Source organism: Syzygium oleosum, unplaced genomic scaffold, assembly GCF_021117445.2.
Source record: "Syzygium oleosum isolate NSW1041296 unplaced genomic scaffold, Sole_v2.1 Sole_v2.07, whole genome shotgun sequence".
Taxonomy (NCBI): domain Eukaryota; kingdom Viridiplantae; phylum Streptophyta; class Magnoliopsida; order Myrtales; family Myrtaceae; genus Syzygium; species Syzygium oleosum.
The window spans coordinates 115,347-137,791 of record NW_026607491.1 but is presented as its reverse complement, the minus strand read 5'-3'; the positions used below and the strand labels follow the sequence as shown (position 1 = coordinate 137,791).

The 22,445-nt window shown below is 41.5% G+C and overlaps 5 protein-coding genes across 8 annotated transcripts; 3 read left to right on the top strand and 2 right to left on the bottom strand.

Annotated features, from left to right (window-relative positions):
* Positions 1–90: 90 nt before the first annotated feature.
* Positions 91–3,735, bottom strand: LOC115693470 (uncharacterized). 2 transcript variants are annotated; one of them, XM_030620478.2, is made up of 6 exons: positions 3,287–3,735; positions 3,137–3,201; positions 2,637–2,692; positions 2,045–2,545; positions 1,465–1,636; positions 91–510 (listed from the first exon to the last, which is right to left on the bottom strand). In XM_030620478.2, the coding sequence occupies exons 1-6, from the start codon at positions 3,462–3,464 to the stop codon at positions 355–357; spliced, it is 1,128 nt and encodes a 375-aa protein (XP_030476338.1). In that variant the 5' UTR covers positions 3,465–3,735; the 3' UTR covers positions 91–354. The 2 variants fall into 2 exon arrangements, with proteins under 2 accessions (XP_030476338.1, XP_030476337.1); XM_030620477.2 differs by having other exon boundaries at positions 1,465–1,639; positions 3,287–3,734.
* Positions 3,736–4,945: 1,210 nt separating this feature from the next.
* LOC115693472 (E3 ubiquitin-protein ligase BIG BROTHER-like) lies at positions 4,946–10,542 on the bottom strand. Of its 2 annotated transcripts, none has more exons than XM_056312972.1 (10): positions 10,169–10,542; positions 9,658–9,743; positions 9,498–9,540; positions 9,202–9,396; positions 8,409–8,637; positions 8,127–8,161; positions 7,675–7,719; positions 6,025–6,152; positions 5,347–5,455; positions 4,946–5,252 (listed from the first exon to the last, which is right to left on the bottom strand). In XM_056312972.1, exons 4-10 carry the CDS (start codon positions 9,343–9,345, stop codon positions 5,211–5,213), a joined length of 732 nt encoding a protein of 243 aa, XP_056168947.1. In that variant the 5' UTR covers positions 9,346–9,396; positions 9,498–9,540; positions 9,658–9,743; positions 10,169–10,542; the 3' UTR covers positions 4,946–5,210. The 2 variants fall into 2 exon arrangements, with proteins under 2 accessions (XP_056168947.1, XP_030476343.1); XM_030620483.2 differs by having other exon boundaries at positions 10,226–10,542.
* A 3,311-nt stretch (positions 10,543–13,853) lies between these two features.
* LOC115693473 (transcription initiation factor TFIID subunit 9-like) lies at positions 13,854–15,747 on the top strand. 2 transcript variants are annotated; one of them, XM_030620484.2, is made up of 3 exons: positions 13,854–14,058; positions 14,736–15,016; positions 15,383–15,747. In XM_030620484.2, exons 1-3 carry the CDS (start codon positions 13,953–13,955, stop codon positions 15,638–15,640), a joined length of 645 nt encoding a protein of 214 aa, XP_030476344.1. In that variant the 5' UTR covers positions 13,854–13,952; the 3' UTR covers positions 15,641–15,747. The 2 variants fall into 2 exon arrangements, with proteins under 2 accessions (XP_030476344.1, XP_056168849.1); XM_056312874.1 differs by having other exon boundaries at positions 13,924–14,058; positions 14,649–15,016.
* Positions 15,748–15,882: 135 nt separating this feature from the next.
* Positions 15,883–19,099, top strand: LOC115693471 (zinc finger protein WIP5-like). Its single transcript, XM_030620479.2, has 2 exons — positions 15,883–18,429; positions 18,513–19,099. The coding sequence occupies exons 1-2, from the start codon at positions 17,920–17,922 to the stop codon at positions 18,927–18,929; spliced, it is 927 nt and encodes a 308-aa protein (XP_030476339.1). The 5' UTR covers positions 15,883–17,919; the 3' UTR covers positions 18,930–19,099.
* A 467-nt stretch (positions 19,100–19,566) lies between these two features.
* Positions 19,567–21,129, top strand: LOC115693474 (uncharacterized). The gene is made up of 2 exons (XM_030620486.2): positions 19,567–19,888; positions 20,575–21,129. Exons 1-2 carry the CDS (start codon positions 19,657–19,659, stop codon positions 20,802–20,804), a joined length of 462 nt encoding a protein of 153 aa, XP_030476346.2. The 5' UTR covers positions 19,567–19,656; the 3' UTR covers positions 20,805–21,129.
* Positions 21,130–22,445: the final 1,316 nt, after the last annotated feature.

Here is a 22,445-nt window from a genome sequence, read left to right as displayed (position 1 = left end):
TATCAGTACTTATCCAGTAATAAGATAGTTATCCAAATAGGATTGGGAAATGGGCCGTGTGGTGGTCTCATCCTGAATTCTTATCTAAAATACAGTAGAAACATGAGCTGCCTTAGTTTTTATTGTGTCCATCGGTACAATGAATACACGTTTGGTTATTGTATCCCATCAATAAGGTAACATATAGGAAAGCAACATTGTGCAGAGCAGGGGAAAGAGTTCGATGAGAAAGTAATGAATGAAAGAATGAACGAATATTTTGCTACTATACTTTGATGTCCCGACTTGAGCAACCGTTTGAAGACTCTTCCCACTTTGATCTCTATAAGAAACTCATCCCTCGAAATTTCTAGTTCAGCTTGACAGAGTGCAGGGCTTTAGAAACCAAAACACGGCGAGTGGCTTTGCGTCTCTTCCATCCACCATAGACACGGTTTTCCCTTTGTCGGGAGTTTCCTCCTTTGCCACCGCCCCCCTGTTCAACTTCACCTCTTGAAGGATTTGTCTCTCCTAGTAACCAGAATATCACAAGTGTTAATTAATACCATCATAATGTGCACACACACGGGGCTGCAATTAATAATATGGTTAAAACCAGATATATGAGATATAGGTCAGTTTTGTTTGATAACTACTTATAAAATTACAGGTTTAACGCATACGCCTGAGAGATTCATAATAGGCCAATTACGTGGCTGAAATTTCTAGTCCCAATTTCCACAACCAACTTCAACTTAACTTTTGTTCTGTTTAGCAAGCCCTTGAATCGCACCCCAATGCGTCTTTGAAAAACATCAGTCCACACAAAATGGGAAAAACAACACGGATAATCACCCACAGAGCTACAGACTGGCATTCTCTGTCTGTACATAAGACTAACAGAGGCATGTTCCTACATTACATTGTTGTTTAGCATCCTGTCCAGAAATTTCTACATTCTCTCTTAGATTGAAATGGTTAGGAGCCAGTCCAATACATTCTGGTGGTGAAAGCCAGGAAAAATATGTGGGTGCTTGATGAACATCTGCTATCTCGGATAGGTAAAGTTTGAGATTGGCCTAATCAGGTCACCCCTACTAAATTTTTATGTTCCAATATAAATGAACACAACCATGGTAAAGCAAAATAACTCTGGATTATTAATGATATGTTTCCAAATGCATGTTACTTATTTTAAGTCTTAAGGACCACAGCATATTATTTTAAGTCAACAGAAGGACAGACTAATTGGTGTTTCATGTCATTTTCTCCAGGGGACATTCTAGGATGCATACATGTTTTTAGGCTTGTGGGTGGTTAGCAAGTAATCCATGGAACAACCCACACAAGGCGAAAAGCGAAAGAATGCTATCTAAGGCAGACACAACAACTGTGATATCATTTTTCATCTTCGTATCCTCAGGCATGTTCTTTTCGGATCCCTTCTAAGCAAATGAAGAAAAAGAAGATGAGATAGTGACGTACCATAAACCTAGATTTGGTAGCTTTCGAAGGAGTTGGTTTGCCAGGCTCGCGAGTGGCTGAAAAACACTGGGGAGTGGGAGGGTTAGTGCGGATATGCGACAAGATCTCCTTCTCATTGTGCCTTACATTCTCCAAGTCTAGCTTGATTGGAACATTTTCCGCCTCTTCGACTCTTCTGTATGGTACAGTCATCAAAGTCAATTACTCAGTGACAATGCAGGCACATGATATAACAGAGAGATCATATGCAGTCTAATCTTCTTAAAACCACCAGGAGCTCACTAAATGTGGTACCACTCTGGGGCTAATTTGCATAAAGGGCCTTGAGATTTCTTCATATGATGAAAATTAGCTTTCACTGAGTACAATGAATCAACTTGGGCAACCATAACCTAGCAAACGATCAATCTAGTTCACAAAACTAGCATTTTTGTACAACACTGCTATTTCCTACTAATGGTGCACATGAAACCAAAAACAAGCCAGCTGATCCTTCCTCCATGCCCACCCCAACATGTTCATACATGCACACAAACATCCACCCCTACACTCGCGCAAGCATGAGAGAGAGAGAGATTACTTAATCCGTTGGCCCTTTTCCTTGGTGTTGCTCTTCTTCATGCCATCAGATTTCTCGATACTGACTTCAAGTAGCGGCTTTCTCTCTTTCCCTTCCCCACCTAACTCCTCCAAAACATCACTAGGTTTTTCCTTTTCTGTAGGAGCGACATCCTTCACCACATTCTGCTTCTCCGCAATTTCTTTCTCCTTGGTCCTGGTCGCCAGTTTCTTTAGTTCACTGCAGAATTCTGAAATCTGATTCAAAATGTCACGACCAGCGAACAAATTCCTTGCTGAGAGCGTGCTTCTGAGTCTCGGTAAAGCAGTAGCCCCCGTCCCATCGTCTGCTGCTTTCTTCTTTTCAGTGCTCGATTTGATCGTATCTTTTGTGATGGAATAGAGATTGAGAGGAGTAGACAAATTAGGGTTCTGATTTTCACTATCTTGATTGGGTCTGTTGGGACTTTTGCTCGGTGGAACTCTAGACTGAGTTGCCCCTCTTCTCTTGAAGACAACATCTCTAGATGGGAAACCAAAACGCATTGGATTCAGCTAAATGTACAGAGTAACTATCCCAATAACCTGTTCGGAGAGAAGGTCATCAATAGTACCTTTGATTCCGGTCACCAAGCGGAAGGATTTCATACATATTAGCTTGTCTCCGGAGCTTCACCGCCCAAAAAAAAAAAAACAAACAAACACAAAACAAGAAAGAGGCAAGCATAGATTAGGACAGAAAAACCAACCAATATGAAATATCTATGTTATTGCTTTGGTTGTACAGAAATCAGAATAGATGACAGAACAGTGGAGCTAAACGGAAGCTCGTGCTCTACCGAGATGGACACCCATTTGAGGCAACTGAGGTGAACCCAAAGTTCAAGACCGACAACTCTTCAAAAGAATCGAATAGGAAAATACCCAGTTGAGTCTGTGTTTAGTAAGCGACAGATTTAAGCAAAGAACACCGAGTTTCCCCAGAAATAGGCCGATTAGTAGGTCAATTTAGGTAAGGAGGAGCAGCTTTTCAATAGCTGAGATCTTGGATGGAACTGCTTCTACGCTAATATATAGTAAGAATCAGAAAAGGAGATGGAGATGGGGGAAAAACCTTGGAGCTGGAGGAGGCGGGGGTGGATTTCAACAAATCCTCGGTCGTCCTCGGATGCTTGCACTCTGCGAATGGAAAAAGTTCCTTTTTTCATGCGAGGTGAGGCGCGTAAAGCAAAAGAGGGGAGGGGAGAGAGGGGATGTGAGTTACCGGGTCTGCAGAAGAAGCGGGCGGCGTCGTCGTCGTCGTCGTGGTTGGGGTCGGGGTCGGGGTCGAGGGAGGAGGAGGAGGAGAAGTCGACCCATTTGGGGGCGTCGAAGTGCTCGTACAGGTCGTCCTCCACGAACACCGACTCGATCTTCTTCCAGTCGATCTTGGCCGGCTCCATTTCTTCTCTTTCCCACCCAACCCACCCGAAGAAAGAAAACAAAACAAAACAACACAGAAGGGCGGCGTCGGAGAGGAATGCGGGAAGAACCCAAAAAGATCTTCCCCTCTGCTCTGCTCAGCTCTCGCTCACCGTGTTTAGTATCAGTAGGACTTCGCTCGGGAAGGGAAGGGAAGGGAAGGGAGGATACAGACACAGACACAGACGGTCAGACACAGAGTGAGAGAGAGAGAGAGAGAGAGAGAGAGAGGGAGAGAGACGTTGGAGAGAGAGGAGAGAGGGAGTGAACGTTACGTTAGGGAGGGGGGGAAGCGAGGCTGGGTTTGTTAATGGGGGTGACCGTTGGAGGGGAGAATCGCCCTTTTTTATTATTAGTTTTTATATTATATTCGTTTCATTTCTCTACGACACAAGCGGTGGTCTCCTCCTCCTAACTTTGGACTGGGTTAAAAAACATACAAAAGCAGAGGAAGGAATTGACAGACATCTCGTCTCCTTATAAAACTACGAAACTTACAGTGACTGACTCTTTGCTTGTCCTGAAGAGAAAAACATCGACTTTTGCTCGAGACCCAACACCTGTTAAGCCCACCATCCCCCAATACAATGTGGCGACAGATATTGAACCACCATGCATCTCACACGTTGCTCACTTGACGTCCCAATCCGATGAAATGTTGTCTCTTCGTACCTTCATTAGCATTTGATTTCCTCTCTCTCTCTCTCTCTCACTGAAATTGGGGCAAATACCCTAAATTTATATCCCTCTAAATCCTAATTTTGCCCCCAAATGAAACAACCCCCCCCCCCCCTTTCCCCCACAATTGAAGTTGAATGACCCTCATTTTTCCCACAATTTTAAATGACGTCATTCCATAGGGTTCGGACGCCAGGTTAATACCAGCAAGCGGTGCACGGTCCAAGTCTATTGCCACGTCGACTTTTTTACGCAACTTAACAGGTTTCGGTCCCTAATGAAAATTGGTACTTTTTTTTTAAGACAAAAGATTGGGCCATAGTCATAAATTTGTGCTTCGTTAAGGAATTAGGCCAAACAATGACATGAGAGAGTTATAATTTGCACAGACAGACTCAACATTCTTGACTTGTTTGTGTGGGAATATGGCAGCAACCAATGAACCCGCCGCCATTCGATTCCGTCTCTCTTTCGTAGAGACACAACGCCCCCCTTCCCATTCTTCATTTCTTGACCTCTCTTTCAGCTCAGGTGGACAGTCACGCCGCACACCATCCCTCAAGGATAAACCGATCAACCATCTGCGAATCAGATGTCGATTTACATTTTCTTTTGAGACATTCATAGCTCTTCGTGGGGTTTAATGCTTGGAAATGGAAAAAAAAAATGTAGCAAAGCTGAATATGCCGGAGGACTCAAAACTAAAGCTACTTCATAGTGGATATGGTCCAAGACGTTGGATCTGATAGGTAAATGTATAGGTCATACAGAAAAAGAAGAAAACTAGACAAAATCCTCCGTCACGCAATCAGATCTGAGAATTCGATATACACTTGCGAATTTAGCCTGGAACATACCTGGGCAATTACGATCCAACTCAATAGGACCTGAATGAGACCCGGACCATAGTATAGTCCCTATACCTATATCATAACTCGTGTACAAAAATCAAACCAAAAGTTTTCCTCCTAAAAAAGAAAGAAGCCTCCAACTGCAAAACAGCCTAATCCCACCAGCATTCTCAGCAGTAGATTGATCCCCTGATCCTTTCATTCCTTGCCAAATACCTCGACATTGCAGACCGGGCAAATCTGTCAGATAAACAGACTGATATCAGCTTTGACATGTACAGTCCATACTCAGAAGAGTAGGGAGCAGGGTCATCCTAATTGGGATGCCATTGACCTTGTTGATGCCCAACCATTTGGTGATGCATTCACCATGGTATGCATGTTTGCATGGCAGCTTTATTCGCTGATCGCCAATCTTGTACCTCATTTGGCATATCACACATCTATGTTGCAGATAGGCTACACTTGTTAGCAAAGGAATAATATATATGAAGGAAGAGGCAAAGGTCCATTGTCCACAAAAACCAATGCGTGTCATCAAAAAGAGAAATGTTATCTGGTTCTAGTTGTTAGAAAATTATAAGATTAATGAGATAATACCCAAAATAAAAGTAGAAGAGACAATTCCTGAAAGGAGTTGAGATAAGACTGCAAAGAGAATCCTGAAATATTAACCTTAAAAATTAGCCAATTTGCTCATGGCACTTGTTCTGGTCATTCCCCAGAGGTAAATCAGAAATCTTTTGCAGACTCATTTGTTACCATTTGTCGGTAAAACGACAAGCACGTCACACATGCGGCAATGAAAGTAGCGTGATTTAGGTCATGCTGATAATGCCTGAACTGCTAATGATATTACACATCAACTTTTTCATGAAAAGGATATTATCCAGTAATTTTAGCAGGGTGTCCAAAGGAGCAAAAGAGTTCAAAGACGATTTCCATTAAAGATTAAAACAATGCATCCATTTTATCTCTAGTAGTCTAAAGCACCAAAAAAACAGAATGATACCTCTCCCCAGATTTTTTTCTGGTAAAGAAACCACCGAGCTTGTATTTTGAGGTTGGAAGCAGACTAATGAGCTCTTGGGGAAGACCTCTGCTCTGAGTTCCAATTGCCTCGCCTAAATCGAGCAGTTCCTGGAAATAGGAACAACAATGAAAATAATCATTTGCATTATCTAAAGATGACTTTCAAGGTTTAAAGACTGCTGTATTCCCAAATACATAATTTAACTTTGGTTTTTCTGAATATTAAGGCTGAGGACCAATTCTTCTTAAATCAAAAAATCCAAAAGCCTCCAAGATCATTCTCCCGCATCTTCTATTATCTAAACAATTACAAGGCATCATGCACTAGTCCCCATCAATGAAAAGCTTTATGGCAGACTTTATAGGTAAGAATTTGGAGTTGACATGAAGGGGTTAATAGTGGTTCCACTACGTAAAAACATATAGCACATTGGCTTTATAAAGTACAAGTGTCAAATGATTCTACTTTTCTTGATAATTGTCGAACTATCAGCTTTCGAACAAAAACATGGTGGTTATGCCTATTATCCCTTCATGGTGCAAATCAACATCTCCATGGAAAATACATACACAAAGCAAAGGAAATGAAACCAGTTCCTCGCACGTTTCTGGACATTTTATTTCCCATATTCCTGCTGGGTGATGATGTTGAAAAATAGGGCATCTACAAGGATAGTTTTAAAGGTCATAGTGTATAGTCAATATGCTCAGATTACTTGTATAAAGAGAGCGGAATTCATTGAGAGCTCCTTATTACTTGGGAAGACATGATTTCCTTTCCACACTCAATTTATATCAGTTGTATTATACGTCAACTTCACTTCATATATGTTTCTAGTCGTGAAGAAGACACAAAAAAGGAAAATGAGTAAAAATAGACATAGATACATACATTGGATGTGAAGTCATGTGAGATCTCCATCTATTTATCTAAAAGCCTAACCTTGTAAATGACGGCATCATTATTATTCTAGCACCCTGACACTTTTTGTATCCCATGATGTGCAGATTGGGATTTAACATTAGCCAAAACCATGGAAATTAATCACACATAACGAGACAAACAAGGGACAGATCCTCAGCCAAACTGGTATTGAAACCAAGGATCACCACAAATTGTTTAACCAGATATATAGGGGCTGGTGTAAAAAAGGTCTAACGTAAGGAACACAGAGAATCCACATATAAGTCTACTTAGAAGAATCTAGTAAAATTATCACCGGTGTCAATGTACATTCTCTTTATTTGAATTTTAACATATCTGAAAAGGCTAATTGGCTATCATAAAGAAAACATGCAAATGTAATTGAACCTTGGAAGTAAAAAAATAAAATATATCCGATTCTTTGAATGAGGAATATAGAAGGTTGCTATGATTGGACATCTATATGCACATCAAGATGGGGTTTACGTGCTTTCAAGCTACTTCGTGATACAGGCCAAAAAAAAAAGCTACTTTGTGATAATTGCCTCAGCATTGATGAATCATGCCATCTTAATTATAATTGCCCACAGACCAGTTGGCATTCACACAAATGCCACTACATCCATCAAGGAACAGTGCATGCTCATTATTCAGAACAAAAGAAAAGGTCTTGTAAGTTGATTACATATACTAATCAAAACAAACCTCATATGTCATGTTGTCTGGATCGATGTCGTCTTGCCAAACAGCCTGCAGTAATTCACAGAGGCATCAGCAGACTTTTCTTTTAATTTTACATTTTCTATATCTTCTTCAGAAGAGAATTTTTTCAGGTTGATGGGATATGTAAAAGAATGTCTTAACCAGTGAAAGGTCATTAAAAGAAGTATGTCAAACATCATTAGCTTTACAAACGAGAAATTTTGATCAATCTACCGAGTAGTGACTATGGACGTAATTAGGTACTTTTAAGTGGGATGGCAGAAGGAATTGGTCCTAATAAAAATAAGCCAAACAACAGAGTAAGCCAAACATTGACAGTTGCATTCACACCAATTTCACTCTACATTCAGACCTAGCCAAAAGGTAGAGTTGACCAACTAAAACCACTCTGAGTAGTCAAGTGCATAAAGCCACTTAACAAGCAACATGAATACCTGAGATTCATCAGGAGATTGATGATTCGGGCTACCTGAAATAATAGAGCAAATTCTTGGTCAAATATGGTGGTTGAATTAGAGAAGTCTGAATCTTAGCAAGGCTTAGGAAAGTTTCTTCTCCCTCAATTCAAGCTTGTGTCTTACAGGAAATCCCCCAAGCTGATCAATTGACCTCAGCTTGCGCGCATTACTGATTAATCAGTGGGACACCATTCTTTGAAGTCATTATTTGCAATATTTTATGGTCAACCAGATGATAAAATAATTATTTGCACTTACATTCTTCCGGATTCCCATCCACACTTGTTGATGCATGTTCCTCAGATTGAGAATCTATTCTGGCAGGCTCTTCAACACTATATCTCGAAGACTGTTCCCAGTCACTCCCAGTGACCTCTATTGTTGGCATTTGACCATTCATCTCATAAGAACTGTAATAGGAATTACTCCCCTCGCTAGCTGAGCCAAATTTGTATGCATTCATACTCATCGACCAATACATGCTTTCCTGAAAGAGAAGAACATATTAAAGCATTAGCAAGAGTACAATGAGAAGCTTCTATAGCATCTGACTACTTAATGGTACGGCATACTTCCTAGCCCCTCAAGATCCCTTCAACATCTCATTTATTTAAGGACTCCTGCATAACCTAAAGCAAGATTCACAGAATGTAATACAAATCATCCTTGGAGTCAACCGATTGCTTTAAAAGGAGAACATGTGAACCCAATGCCTTTTTCTTTATCGGAAAAGGTAAATCTAGCCAACAGTTGATGACAATTTGGCTAACACGGATTTCATTGTTCACCTTTTAACCATACAGTTCCATTGAACGAAAAACAGTACCGAGGTATCCAGCACTAATAAATGAAACATATTGCATATGAACAAGCAACGTTATATTCTACCACAGATTAATGCAGCCACCAGCCCAGTGCTCATCAAGGAGGATCAATGGATGTGGAAGGTTCACATCAGTCGGTGATGAAAGCATGCAGAGACAATTGGTTTTTGTCAGAGTTCTTTGTTACATACACACAACAGAGAGATAGACATAAACTCCCATCCCACCTGATCAAGCAATGGTACAGCAGGGGGAGTGTAGCTCACTGGGGCATGATTAAGGCCTTCAAAGAAGTTCATGAAGCTGTCATTGTTGGGGTAAGGGTACCCAGGATTTACATAATGTGGTTCCATCCAACCGTTCGATTCCATCACGAGAAGAACTTTAGCAACTCGAAATTGCAAATCAGAAGGACACAGCTACTGTAGGCACAAGGAAAGGCATTAAAATCTGATGCAACCGAAAATTAGCTAGGAAAACCTTTTTATCAACTATTTATTCAATGTCTACATAAAGTTCTTACATGGTGAAATTGTTCCCTCGGATTCAAGTGTTATTCATTTAACCTGCAAGAAGTAAGCTTCAGACTCCACATCTTAACTGCTCAAAAGAATACATCGTCGCAGACAAACCATCTCGGCATGAGTTAAGAGAAACTACAGAAAAAAACTCGAAGAACTAACACTGCAAATGAAGTTGCTTTGCTCGCAAGAGTTCAAGCCGCATATTTGACATCAGTTCCTACAGGAACATCTGTTGGCCCGCCCTCCTATATGGATGGCAAAAAAAAAGATCGTGAGAAAAATGTGCTTTTGAACTATAAAAGAACAAAATTTGACCAAAAAATTATGAAAGAACAAGAGATTATGAGTCTAAAACAACCCCTTCCATTAGTCTATTGAGCATTTCACAAATACATCAGCAGCATTGTGTATTAACATAAATTATAATAAAACAAGATGACCAAACGTCGTTGCATTCTCTCGTCCATTCGGTCATTTCGCTTCCTAAGCAGTATTTCATGATAATTTTCTCAACAGATTGAAAACCCATAAAGCAAATCACCCCGCATTGCAGCAATTTCATTCCACCAGAGATGAAAGATAGCAACTTTCGCAGCAGAACCAGATTTAATAACCAACAACGACAAAAATACACAGAGAGAGAGAGAGAGAGAGAGCAAAGAGCAGACACCTAAAACTCAAACAAAGAGAGATTATGAGACTCGTAAAGAGGAGACAGGAGACACACATTGTTGAGATGGGTGGTGCATAAGAAGAGGCGACTGAACCGCTCTCACTCTCTCTCTCTCTCTCTCTCTCTCTCCCCCCCCCCTCTCTCTACAAGCCTACGAGTGAGGGCTGTGGCACTTTATGCTGAGTTTCAGGGACACGTTTCCTCCAAAATTATACATTCACAGAGAGAGAGGGAGAGAGAGAGAGATTGTAGCCTGCTTCTGCTTGCTATCTTTTGCTTGTTTGTAGGTGCCAAAAAAAGGAGAGAAGACCGCCTCCCTTTCTTTTGTTTCTTCTCTGTTTTTGTTATTCCCTCTGCAGTTAATAAGCTCAAGAGAAAAAAAAGAAACATATTTATGGTGGGGGTGTTTTTTACAGAAGAAGCTCACAAACAGATTTCAGCCGCCTGTCTCTGTCCACCGTCCATACGACAACGTTTTTCCGGGTCAAGACCCGCGGAGCTGGATTACCACCATGGGGGGAGGAGGGTGGGTAATATCACACATTACTGTACCAATCCCAGCAGAGAATGTTTGTTGAGAAGATGGGAACCATCTGTAACCCATTAAATGACTCTGTGCCTTCCTCTCTCTCTCTCTCTATCTGTATAGGAATAATAGGTTGTTAGTTACTTTGGTTGAATCCGTTGTACCATCATCCAATTAGTCTTATATTGCTCGCAGAAAGAAATGGCAGTGATCAGCCTTCACAGCTCTTATCCGATTGTACAATGCATGAAGATCCTGTAATTTTCAGGCATTTAAAAATCGGACAAAGTACTATAGTTTCACACACTTCCAATATATTAAGTATATGTTTATCTTTCCATATTTCATGGCCTGTTCATCTACGCCGTTTTCTAATTAGGACAATTGGCTTAACGCGCACCGAATATAAACAGTAATTTATAAATAAATAAAAGCAGTGTCTTGTTTTCTCCTTTTATTGTTATGTTCTGCTGCTACATGCATGTGTCTCTGGGCTAGTCCTGTCAAAGAGAAGCTCCGATCATGTCATAACCAATCTTTTTCTGGGGCATGCTGATCGAAAGCCTTCATTTTGGCACAAGTGCATATAAAGATTCAACCTTTTAGCTCGTGGGGTGTTGGAAGACAGACAACTGTTGTTGATTGATTAGTCAATGAATCTGCAACGACACCACAGTCCACAGAAGCCCTTGTTAAGTACAACTTGTTCAAAGTATTGTCATGAACCTCGTCACCCCCCCAGAGGCCAAAAGCTACCATTTTTTAATAGCATAACCACTACACAAATGCCTAGCATGGTGGAGTAAAAGTTCAAAAAGGTAGATAATGAAGAAAGAGAACGGTGTGGATGACTGTGCAACGGGTGGGAAGAGAGCGGGGATGGGGATTGAGATTGACCAAGCAAAGACGAGAGGAAAAAGCCAAGTCCACAGCCGGGGGAAGCCGCATTTGGCAGAGGAGGATGAGAGAGAGAGAGATCATTGCCGTACAGTTGTGACAAATCTTGAAAAAGAAAAGGAAAAAGCAAAATAGTCTTCTTCTTCTTCTTCAGTTTTTTCTTTTTTTTCCTGATCCCTACAATTTGTTCCCACAAGACTTGCTCCTTGGTCCCCTAAACTGCAGCAGCCTTAAAGTAATAAAAAAAAGATAAGGTTAAAAACATTTTGTGCAATTAATAAATACACGACAGTGTCGAGAAGGAACCAAAAAGAACACAAAACCAAGTCACTGTGGACCTGTGGAGTGGTGGTGTTATCTCTTCCCCTGGCCTGTGAGGGTACAGTGTCCATCTCATTTCATCCCACACAGTACTGCTGCTGCCGCTGCAGTCACAGTGCGAAGCCAAGCAGAGCCAGCAAAAGAAGGGAGAAGGAAGCTGAGCTGAGAAGTGTGATCTGCTGACAAACACAATATTTGTCTTTTGTCCTGAGGATTATGTTGCGGCCCCTACCTGCCTAACCTACCCCTGCCCCCAATTTTTGTCTCCAGAAACAAATGAGACTTTAGCCAATTAGCCTCTACCTCTTGTCCCATTCATTCTCAAAAGCTAAATGACCCCCACCCCTTCCCTCGCCTTTAATGATTATCTTGAATCTTGATTCTTTATCATGCCAATGCCTCCACTTTACCAATTCGAGTCACATCTGATTTCACTTAGATGATTACACAGTCCTTTCACAAGGTTATGAGTTCAAACTGTGACATAAGTGAATCTTAGACTAGCTTATGGATTAGACATTTGAATTCTGGCTTCTGAAACTTTAATAGAGTTGCGGTAACAAGACTCATACACCTACGAGTGAAATAAGTAGTTACAGCTCAAAGATGGCATCTGTGATGGGTGTGGGAACCTAACGGTAGCAGTTAGAGGGAGTGGTTGTGGTACTCATCCTTTCCCACCTTCTTGAACTAATTAAAATCAAATCAAATCTGAAAAGGGTGATTTTTGGTACCATTGCAACAATACTTGCTCAAGCTTTTCAATTTGAATGGGCAAATGGTAATGAAACATATCCTGATGTAAACTCTACGTCGTAATTGTCGGCAGTCCATGTGGTGCTATTGCGAAATTCCATATATCTTAAGCTCCATCTTTTCTGCATAACTTGCTAGTGAAGGTAACGATATGTTTCTCCTTCTTACAATCTTGAGTCATTATTGCCTTTCTTTTTTTTTCTTTGGCTGTATATTTCGCTTTTCCTTTCTTCAAAAGAAATTCTGATTTTCATTTGTGTGCTCTGTCTTTCTAATTAAATCCAATACTTTCAATTTTCTGTAGATTAATACTACTAAAAACCCCCAAACTGATACACCTGTAACAAATTTATCCCAAACTAATTTTTTGACCATCCAAAATCCTAAACCGGTACATATGTAACAAATTTACTTCAAACTAATTTTTTAACAACTAAAAACCTCAAATCGATACACTTGTGACAAATATATCCTCCGTCAAAATCTTTTTTTTAATACAAATTTATTTAAATTAAATTAAAAAATAAGAAAATATAGAAAAACTCAAAAAAGGAAGGAAGAAGCAAGCCTACAGTCCCCCCCCCCCCCCTGCCCGCCCCCACATCATTGCCAAGAAGGGCCAACAAAGGCGAGGGAATGGTCGGCGAAGCTGGCCGAGGCATGGCAATCCTCGCCGACAACAGGCAAGGGTCACCAGAACATTTAACTAATGTTCAATTATAAACTAATTTGGGGAGGGTTGCGACCCTCGCCAATAATTGGCTAGGGTGGAGTGACCCCACCCCTGCCAACCATTCCCCCACCTTCGCCGGGCCTTCCCGGCGATGGTAGGGCAGCTGCGAGCCCTCACTTGCTTCTTCCCCCTTTAACCGAAATGACTTTGTTTTAACTACATTAGCGGCACATAAGATAGGAGAAAATAATAAATAAATAAAAAAGTTATGTCGGCAGTTATGTCGGCATTTTTCGTTAGTCAAATTAGACGAAGTTCATTGAATGACTCGATTGCACCAATCTAATAAATTTTAGGACTTAATTGTATATTTTAAAAGTTTTAGAACTCAATTGCACTTTTGTGATAAGTGTTAGTATTTCTAAGTGCATTTTTATATTTTTTTAGGAGAATGTTTTCTTACGGCCCATCTGGATTATATAGCGGTTCGGACTCCGGCCCATCCAACCGATCCGTCTGTCTCCTCCCCTTTCTTCCTCCTCTGATAGCTGCTCCCTGAACTCCCCACGCTCGGGAACTGCTTGTTCGTCAGGAATGAAGCGACCTTCATGCTTGGAGAATGGGTTGCTTCCGTGCTTGACATCGGTTCGCAAAAGCAAGTGCTGATCCCGTGCAAACACATCATCTTCTTCTGCATTTTCTTCCCCATCTGTGGTTAGTTTCTCTCCTTCTGTTTTTCATTCGAAATAGACGCACAATTGTTGCTCTTTTTGACATGCCACGCACTTCGTGTAGTGCTAGCGATGGTGGCAGTCGGTTGGTCGGTTACTGTCTCGTGGGGACGTACCGTCAGCTACTTCTTGATGCTCTGTTGCATCGCGCAAATCGGAAGATGGGAAATTTGAACATGGGTCTCTTTGAAAACCTCGAGATAGGAATAGGAGTGCCCTCCGGATGAAATAGAAAAAAAGCTTTGAGGGTTGTAGAGTGAGTGCGAGAGGATGCAATACGTTGAAGATCGCTTGTTCATTCATATTTATGGCGTGTGCTTCGGCAAGTTCTCGGTAGATGCTGCATTTGCTGAATTTGTACCTGCAAGTGATGCTTCCCTTGAACTCTTTTCTGTCTTCTCGCGAATAAGATATCTGGTTCTTAGGATATGCACATATCTCTCTCGCGTTTGGTTCTTATGGCATTGGACCTGTTCCTGCTGTTCAGAGTCCACCATTGTATTTTTTTTTCCATCGCTCACTCCCTGGCAAATATGTACACTGTGACATTTAGCTCATTCCGTGAAACAACAGCGTGAAAGCTTCTTCCTTGGCAAAGGGTCAGTTTGCGGTCCCAAATTCACATTTGGACGGCACTTATGCATTCCCTATTTGATGCAGCCGACTACAAAAGAGAAATGGCAGAAAAGGATGAGGACTTGCAGATCCCGAGGGATGCCAAAATCATCAAATCCCTACTGCAGTCAATAGGCATTGAGGAGTATGAACCTCGTGTTGTACACCATATGTTAGAGCTATGGTACAAATATGCCGGCGATGTATTGACGGACGCACAGCTCTACTCAGAGCATGCTGGCAAGGGTTTAATCGACTCTGATGACATTAAGCTTGCAATTCAGTCAAGGGTCAACTTCACCTTCTCGCAACCGCCTCCACGAGGGGTAAGCTGGCTGGAAGCTGGTGTTTGACTTTTACTGAGTTTGATAATGCTTCTTTTATTTTTTCCATCTTATGATGCCTGGAGTACTCTTTTACGGTCTTTCCCCTAGCTTTTGTTGGGGTTAGTCACAACAAAATATGATGATTTTCAGCTTGGTGCTATCACTCAATATCTATCAGTGAAAATTGAGTGGTTCTTTACACCGTTTAATTTCCATCCTCCTAAGAATTTCCTCTATAGATCTCCCTGGCTGCCCACTTAACCAAAAGTGAAAAAAGAAAAGAAACAAAAGCAAGATTAATGTGTGCTAGATTTTCTTTGTGCTTTTGTTGAAAATCGCATGATGCAACTACCAATTGCTTATCAGGTCCTACTAGAGTTGGCAAAAAACAGAAACAAGATTCCATTACCCAGAACAGTGGCAGGACCTGGAACCCTCCTCCCACCTGAACTAGACACGCTGATTTTCCCAAATTACCAGCTTGCAATTCCAGAGAAGCAATCTTTGGAAGAACTAGAGCAGGATGAAGTAGCCAAGCTCAATCCATCTCTAGAGCATAGCACGGAGTCGGTGCAGCATACCCATCAGAGAGTCTCATTTTCCCTTTCTAAGCAAACTAAGTGAACAATGTATCATTGTGCAACTGAATGTTGTAGAGGATGTTCAGCAGAACTACTGTGTGGTTGGGTTGGCTATCAATTTTAACTAAGGCGTTAGCCTTTTGGTTTGCATTAGCTTTTGCCTTCTGTCTTGTGTGCCAAAAGCTTTATAGTTGAGGATTTTTAGCCCCCTCGACTTTGAAATTTCTGTCATCGTCTGGTGTTGCCAACTGCTAAGCGGCCACCTTGAATTGTATTTCCATTATAAATGGAAGTATGTCTTGTTCTGGCCGGAAAAAGTGAAAAAGACATGCAGATTTGCCTTGGCTATGAGTAATGGAAGCTGTTGCGCTATAGGTTCCTATTTGCTTAGTAGAATGTCATTGTCGAGGAAGTGATTCTTGCTTCCTTTCTTAGACCTAGCTAGTGTAAGGCAGAGAGCTCTTCTGCAAAGTAATTTGATCTCGTTTCAGCCATAGAAGAATTATGATGTCCTTTTGGTTTTGCAAATCAATCATTACACTAAGTTTTCCCCCCTTTCATGAAAATGCCAATTCTAAAATAGCAAGTTTCTTTTTGTGCATTGATTGTTGTAGATAGTATTGTAACAATATAGATAGAAATTAATTTGGAGTGAACAATTCAGGGATGTGTTGGTTCCAAAGCCTAAACCTGGAAAGCAACCTGTAAGTCTCGGTTCCGTGGCCAGTTCTCGGTTCTACTTAAGAATTGAGTTTGTTTTGTGAAAAGTAGCTTATAAATATTCTCTACATATTTCCACAGCTCATGACATGTAGTTTGTTGGTAGTCTGAGTGGCTTCATGCGGGGCAATTGGTCAGGGTAAAAATGATAATTTAGGGGCTAAAAAAGCTGGGGAAAGGCTACATCCAGTACAGACAGGGTTCCAACTGATTGTTCCTTTCAGTGAACCTACCTTATCTTCTATGGTTAATGGGCGAGTCAGGGAGGTTGTACACCTCATACTTGACTCGGGATTGAATCTCCATGGTTGCAGCTTGCTTGCTTGGTTGGTTTTTGGGTAGAACTGGCGGATCATAGGATCAAATTGGGAACTGAACCAGCCAAAGTCAGTCTCGGATTTTATGTCCATGAACCTACTTGGTTCATCTGATGACTGGCCAGCTTGGTTTAGTTCTCAAGTTAAATCAAGACTGATGCTCACCTGTAACATTAGCAGTTCTAAAGGAAAAAAGCAGGGTTACCTTAGGGGATGTTGTCTTTTATGTCGAGTCTAGGCTCTTGATGGTTTTCTAAGGCAGGTTTCTCATCATGGGGTTAGAAAACCGTTCTTGTAAAAAGACAGAGACACTCGTGTGGTCTTTGGGAATGATAAATTTCTTAGATCACATATAAGCTTTAAATCAAATGAACATCTAAAGGCCATTTTTGGAAGCAACGGTGAAGAAAAGTGAATAGGAATATACCCTAATATTTAGATTTTTCCTTCACTTCCACCGCCCAAAAATTTTAATTTCTTCTGAGTTTTTAACCAAATATACTCCTCCATTTTCTCTCTTTTCCCAAACAATCTAACTGCACATGCCTGTAGTTGGTCAGGAACTTCTGATCGGATTAACGGTCATACTGTCAAAGACTTTAACTGTGTAGAAAACCACTCTCATCGTCTCAAGTGCACTCAATTGATGAGACATCCGTTTGAGCTTGTAAATGTAGAATCTTCATCGTCTATCTAGATCTGAATCAACTTGGGATGCACTCGATTGTCCACTAGTGCCTGGATCTGTAGCTTGTAGGAGGAAGATGGAAATGAAAGATTCTTGGGAGGAGTAGAATTTGTTACTGTTTCTTTATTTTATTTTTTTCAGTTTGCAGCAAACGAGGGCATATAAAACTCTACCTCCACGACCACGGAGTGTGGCATTCGAGATTGCACGAGTGGGGGGGTTTGGGTGATTCTTCCAAGGATTTGAAGTCAAACATATTCCTCCTTGAGAACTCCCATAAAGCTCTTCATCAAGAACAAGTAGCTAGGTTCTGCAGTTTTCGAGGATAATTGAACCCTTATTTTCTCTCGAGAAAGAAGTCATGCACGTTTCACACAGTCATGTGGCTTTAGACAGGAAAATCTATGCATACACCGGTAAATATGGTCGAGCACGTCAAGCCAAGAGCTGCATTAAATATTCCTGTTGGACTCAGCCTTCTTATATGAGAGACATGATATAGAATATGTTATTGGTAGTTACACCACGCACCCGAGTGCCCATACGAGTTAAGCACCTTGCTGTATTTTTCCTGATATTGCTCCTCCTGCTGTCAGAATGAAAGACCCTTATTCCAACAGTGTGATTCAATGGTCCAACTCCATGTTTTTGCCTCTTCACCCCCACTATTCTCAGCCCTTTTCCACCTTCTCATCAAGCAACTTGGTTACGGGTACTCACTGCCAAACATCTGCTTCCTCCCCTCCATTCGAAGCTCTTCCTCTTATCAACCGCTTAGGCCTTCATATGCCCGATGAGCCTTTGCCCTCTCATGGCATATCGAAACAAGATGAGAGCCTGTTTTTGCGGAAAGCTGATGCTGACCGTGATAATGATAATGGCGTAACCGTGGCTCTACAGATAGGACCCCCCATAACACCTAGTCTGGCTCCAGAGCTAAGAAAAGAGGAAACCACCGTGGATGTGGCCGATGCCATCAAGTGTCACTTGGACAAGCTAAGCCAGGGTCACCACTGGATCCCTACTCCTAAGCAGATTCTGGCTGGTCCTCAACAATTCTCATGTCCTGTTTGCCACAAGACCTTCAACAGATATAACAACCTTCAGGTATTAATTGCTGCTTTTTCACCAGTGTGAAATTCTTAAAAAGCTTGAATTATTGACTTAAGCTGATGCGGTTTGTGTCGCAGATGCATATGTGGGGACATGGATCGGAGTACAGGAAAGGGCCCGAGTCGTTGAAAGGAACAATAAGCACAAAAGCACGAGCACAAGAAAGAAATGATGGCGTGATGCTGCAAAGGATCCCATGCTACTGCTGCGCACCTGGGTGCAAACACAACATCCGACACCCGAGAGCAAGGCCACTCAAAGACTTCAGGACCCTTCAGACCCACTTCAAGAGAAGGCACGGCTATGGAAGCAAGCCGTTCACCTGTCGAAAATGCAGCAACAAGTCGTTCGCGGTCAAAGGTGATTGGAGAACCCACGAGAAAAACTGTGGCAAGATTTGGTACTGCGTCTGTGGCTCGGACTTCAAGCACAAGAGATCCTTGAATGACCATGTTAGGGCCTTTGGCCTTGGCCACGCACCTTCATTTACTTGACCTGCCTTATGCCCTCTTAATTTTTTCTCTAGAAACTTTAGGTTGAACAGTAATCAATTTCAAGAAGTGGCGCTGATGTTTCATATAGACTTTTTGTCGGGCCTTAATTCCTTTTGGCAATCACAATGTAAATGAACATCAGAATTTTAATGATGCAGCCGACGTTCAGATTCAACACGAGTTTCCAAAATCAAAATGAAGTTGAATCGTTACGTCTTACTACGTTAACTGGGCTTATAGATCTTAAGACACGAAACTCTGATTCCAGTGAATGATTCTAACATCATAGCATATGTTTATAGCTACGTAATACATGTGATGGATATAAAAGCAAAATATATTTGGCTATCCAGGTCATGATACAAGGGTAATCAAACCGAGTTTAGTCGAACTTGACTGGCACAAACTTGATATAGCCGAAGTCCACTCAAGTCCACATTCCAAGGACTCGATTGACAGTGGCCATAGCATGGCATTTGCGGGAACCGAATCATGGGACTGGTGGGATCTTTTTAATATGTGAAATGGGAGATAGCTATGGGCCTTGTGGCTGATAGAAAGTCTCACTGTCACTGAAAATGGGCTTCCTGTAACTATCCTCCTCTTCATGTTGGCCCACTCTGAGCGTCTCCTCTCTCTCTCTCTCTCTCTCCCTCTCTCTCTGCACTCGCACGCCATCACACGTTCGAATTGTATTGAATGCGATTCAGAGTTAGGAGGAAAGAGGATGGCTATGGCGTACGGCATCGCTTACAGTCATGGGCTTGTCAGCATCAGTTGCAGGGCTATGATGGTCACGCCATACTCGAATCACGTGAAGAATAAGGTTAGGTGCTCGTCTTCAGATATAGAAAAAGAGAGGAGGAATCAGCCCGAGAAGAGATGCCTGAGGTGCGACACTTTCTACGTGGATGCCCATAATTCTCCCGCTGCTTGCTCTTTTCACGGCCACACCACCGGTACTTCCCTTCTCCACAACACAAGTGCAGCTATTTTTTTTTCTTTTTTGTTGCTTTTAGAAGCATACACACATCGATGTTCTGTCATACCCATTCAAATTTATGGTCGATAGATGTCATCCGCAAAGGAAAATTTCAAATTTAGGTGCTCTCGAGGTTCTTTGCTCATTCGATTGTCAAGATTATGACCCTTTTCAGGAGCTGTGTTCTACTTTTTCCAGGCGTTAAAGAAAGCCCCTAATGCTCGTCAGTGTAACCTCTTCTTTTTCATTAAAAAAAAAATTGAGGAGTTTAAGGCCTCGAACCAATCTGTTGATCAAAGACCCACATGATTGTGTGAGATTGTGCTGCTTGTTATACAGCATGTCCAAGTTTAATGCTGTCTTTAAACAGTGAGAAGGCCACTCCCCAATTATGTTCAATATGGATTTAGTAGCAGAGCCGCAGAAGTATGTTATTACCCCCAAGAAATGTCCTATGTGTCTTGAGGATTTGTGTCCTTGTCCTTAACAATCCATTTTCGCACTCTTTTTTCTCCGCGCGCCGTCATCTGAAGCTAGGGAATATAGCATTGGCAATTAAATGTGCGGGACCAAAGTTTGGTAGATGTTATTAGGGGTCTGAAGCTAGGGAATATAGCATTGGCAATTAAATGTGTGGGACTGAAGTTTGGTAGATGTTATTAGGGGAGAAGGGATTGTTTGCATTGGCTCCACCGCACCAAGGGATTGATGGTGAGTGGAGTGACCTATCTGGAGTAATCGTGCACCGCTGGAATGAGAAGAGCAATAGACCAAACACGGGGAGGGCCAATTGGAAGAGAAGATGGAGCTGCTGTGCGGAGTATGACGAGAACGCTCCCCCTTGTCGACGAGGATGGCATGTTTCCTATGATGATGGCTTCACTCTGTACTAGCCAAACACCTATCCAATCCTGCTGCTGCTTTGCGACATTGTACATAGAAGCAACAGCAGTCATCCAGTACCAGAATGTTTGGCAGCCGGTTCCTAATATAGAGGTTTTGGAGCTATGGTTTTGACAGACCCGAGTGTGTTGCATCATTGCTTCTCCTGGATGGAGCCCTTTTCAGATGAAAAGGCAAATGCTGCGCACCAGTTGATTGATGTACTTATCAATTTTCAGACCTGTCCCCTGATTTCACAGTTCATGGCACGGCTAATGTGCCTCTGTATGCATCCGCACAGGCATTTTATGCGATGGGTTTCTGACCTTCTCTACATATCATGAGAAACTATGCATGAACTCAGAGTGAGTGCATTACAAAGCAGACAAGCTGCAAAACTGAGGCTAGTAAGGATGGTTTTTGCCAGGATCACATTTGCCTCGCCAAGAAGACAGTTTATTGCCTTAAAACGAAAGGTTCAATACATCAGTTCCCCTAGGTGATCCCAGCACATTCACCTTATATCTGCACCTGTAATTAGTCGATCACTGTGACTCCGGGATGGCTATCAATCTATGAATCTGTTCTCTTGATATGTTTGTTTTACGATCCCAATGGACCTTTATACTTTTTCTGTCTTCATTTGACATAAGCTTGACAACGGAACAAGAAGACATCATTGGTACAGGAAAAGGAAGACTAGTGATTGTCCTTTCTGACTTAACACGACTTCCCTGGAGATGGAATGCAGAACACCTTCCCAACCACCTTCCAGCTTCTCTCCCCAGCCCTTTGTAGTCGACAATAAGTTACTACCCTCAAATGCTTTGGTTCTTCTTGCTCAATGACACAGGGCTTCAGAACTGTTAGAGACAGTGTAGGTTTAATGAAACTTCTCACGAAATTTATCTGAAGAACTTGTTGAAAACCATCTCAACGTTATTCTACTTTCATGTTGTCCTTCCATTGACACGAATGAAATTGAATAGTCTTATGATCCAAGGCCATGTCCGAAACTGTTAGGCTTAAAAATCACTAGATTGCGTCATTTAAAGATGGGGTTCCCGAAGAAAGAAAGAGTTATATCCTAATAATAATTCAAGATTTACTGTGTACTTCATGATTATATCAAAGCAATTACGCCCATAGTTTTCTCTTAACATTCTTCTTTATGAATTATTATGCAACCTATCATGGAAACAATCATGGAGTATTAGATATTACCACTTGCAATCTTTCCCCAAGAATTACTTCACATTTGATTAAGATGAACCTTCTAGCGAACTCTTGGGGTACTTAAAATAATACTCACTTGGGCCAACACGTGCTATGTGCACTCTATGTGGAATAATCAAACCCTATCAATGCTTAGTAATACATAAAATCTCGGTCAAATTATTGCCCACGTTACTCACCGAATTCGTCGGTGAGTATTAGTCGAGTCGAAAAGTTCAAACATTCCTAATTATTTAAAATCAATATGAATCATAATGCAAAGATACCACCGAGAAAAAGAACAAGATCCGCCATCGGTCGCTTATTGGAGTACGATCATTAACATAGGAAAGAAAGAAACTAAAGAAAACTACCAAGGGCAACTTTCAAATTTCTTCTCGTGATGTTACACGTTCACATATTTATCTTTGATTTTC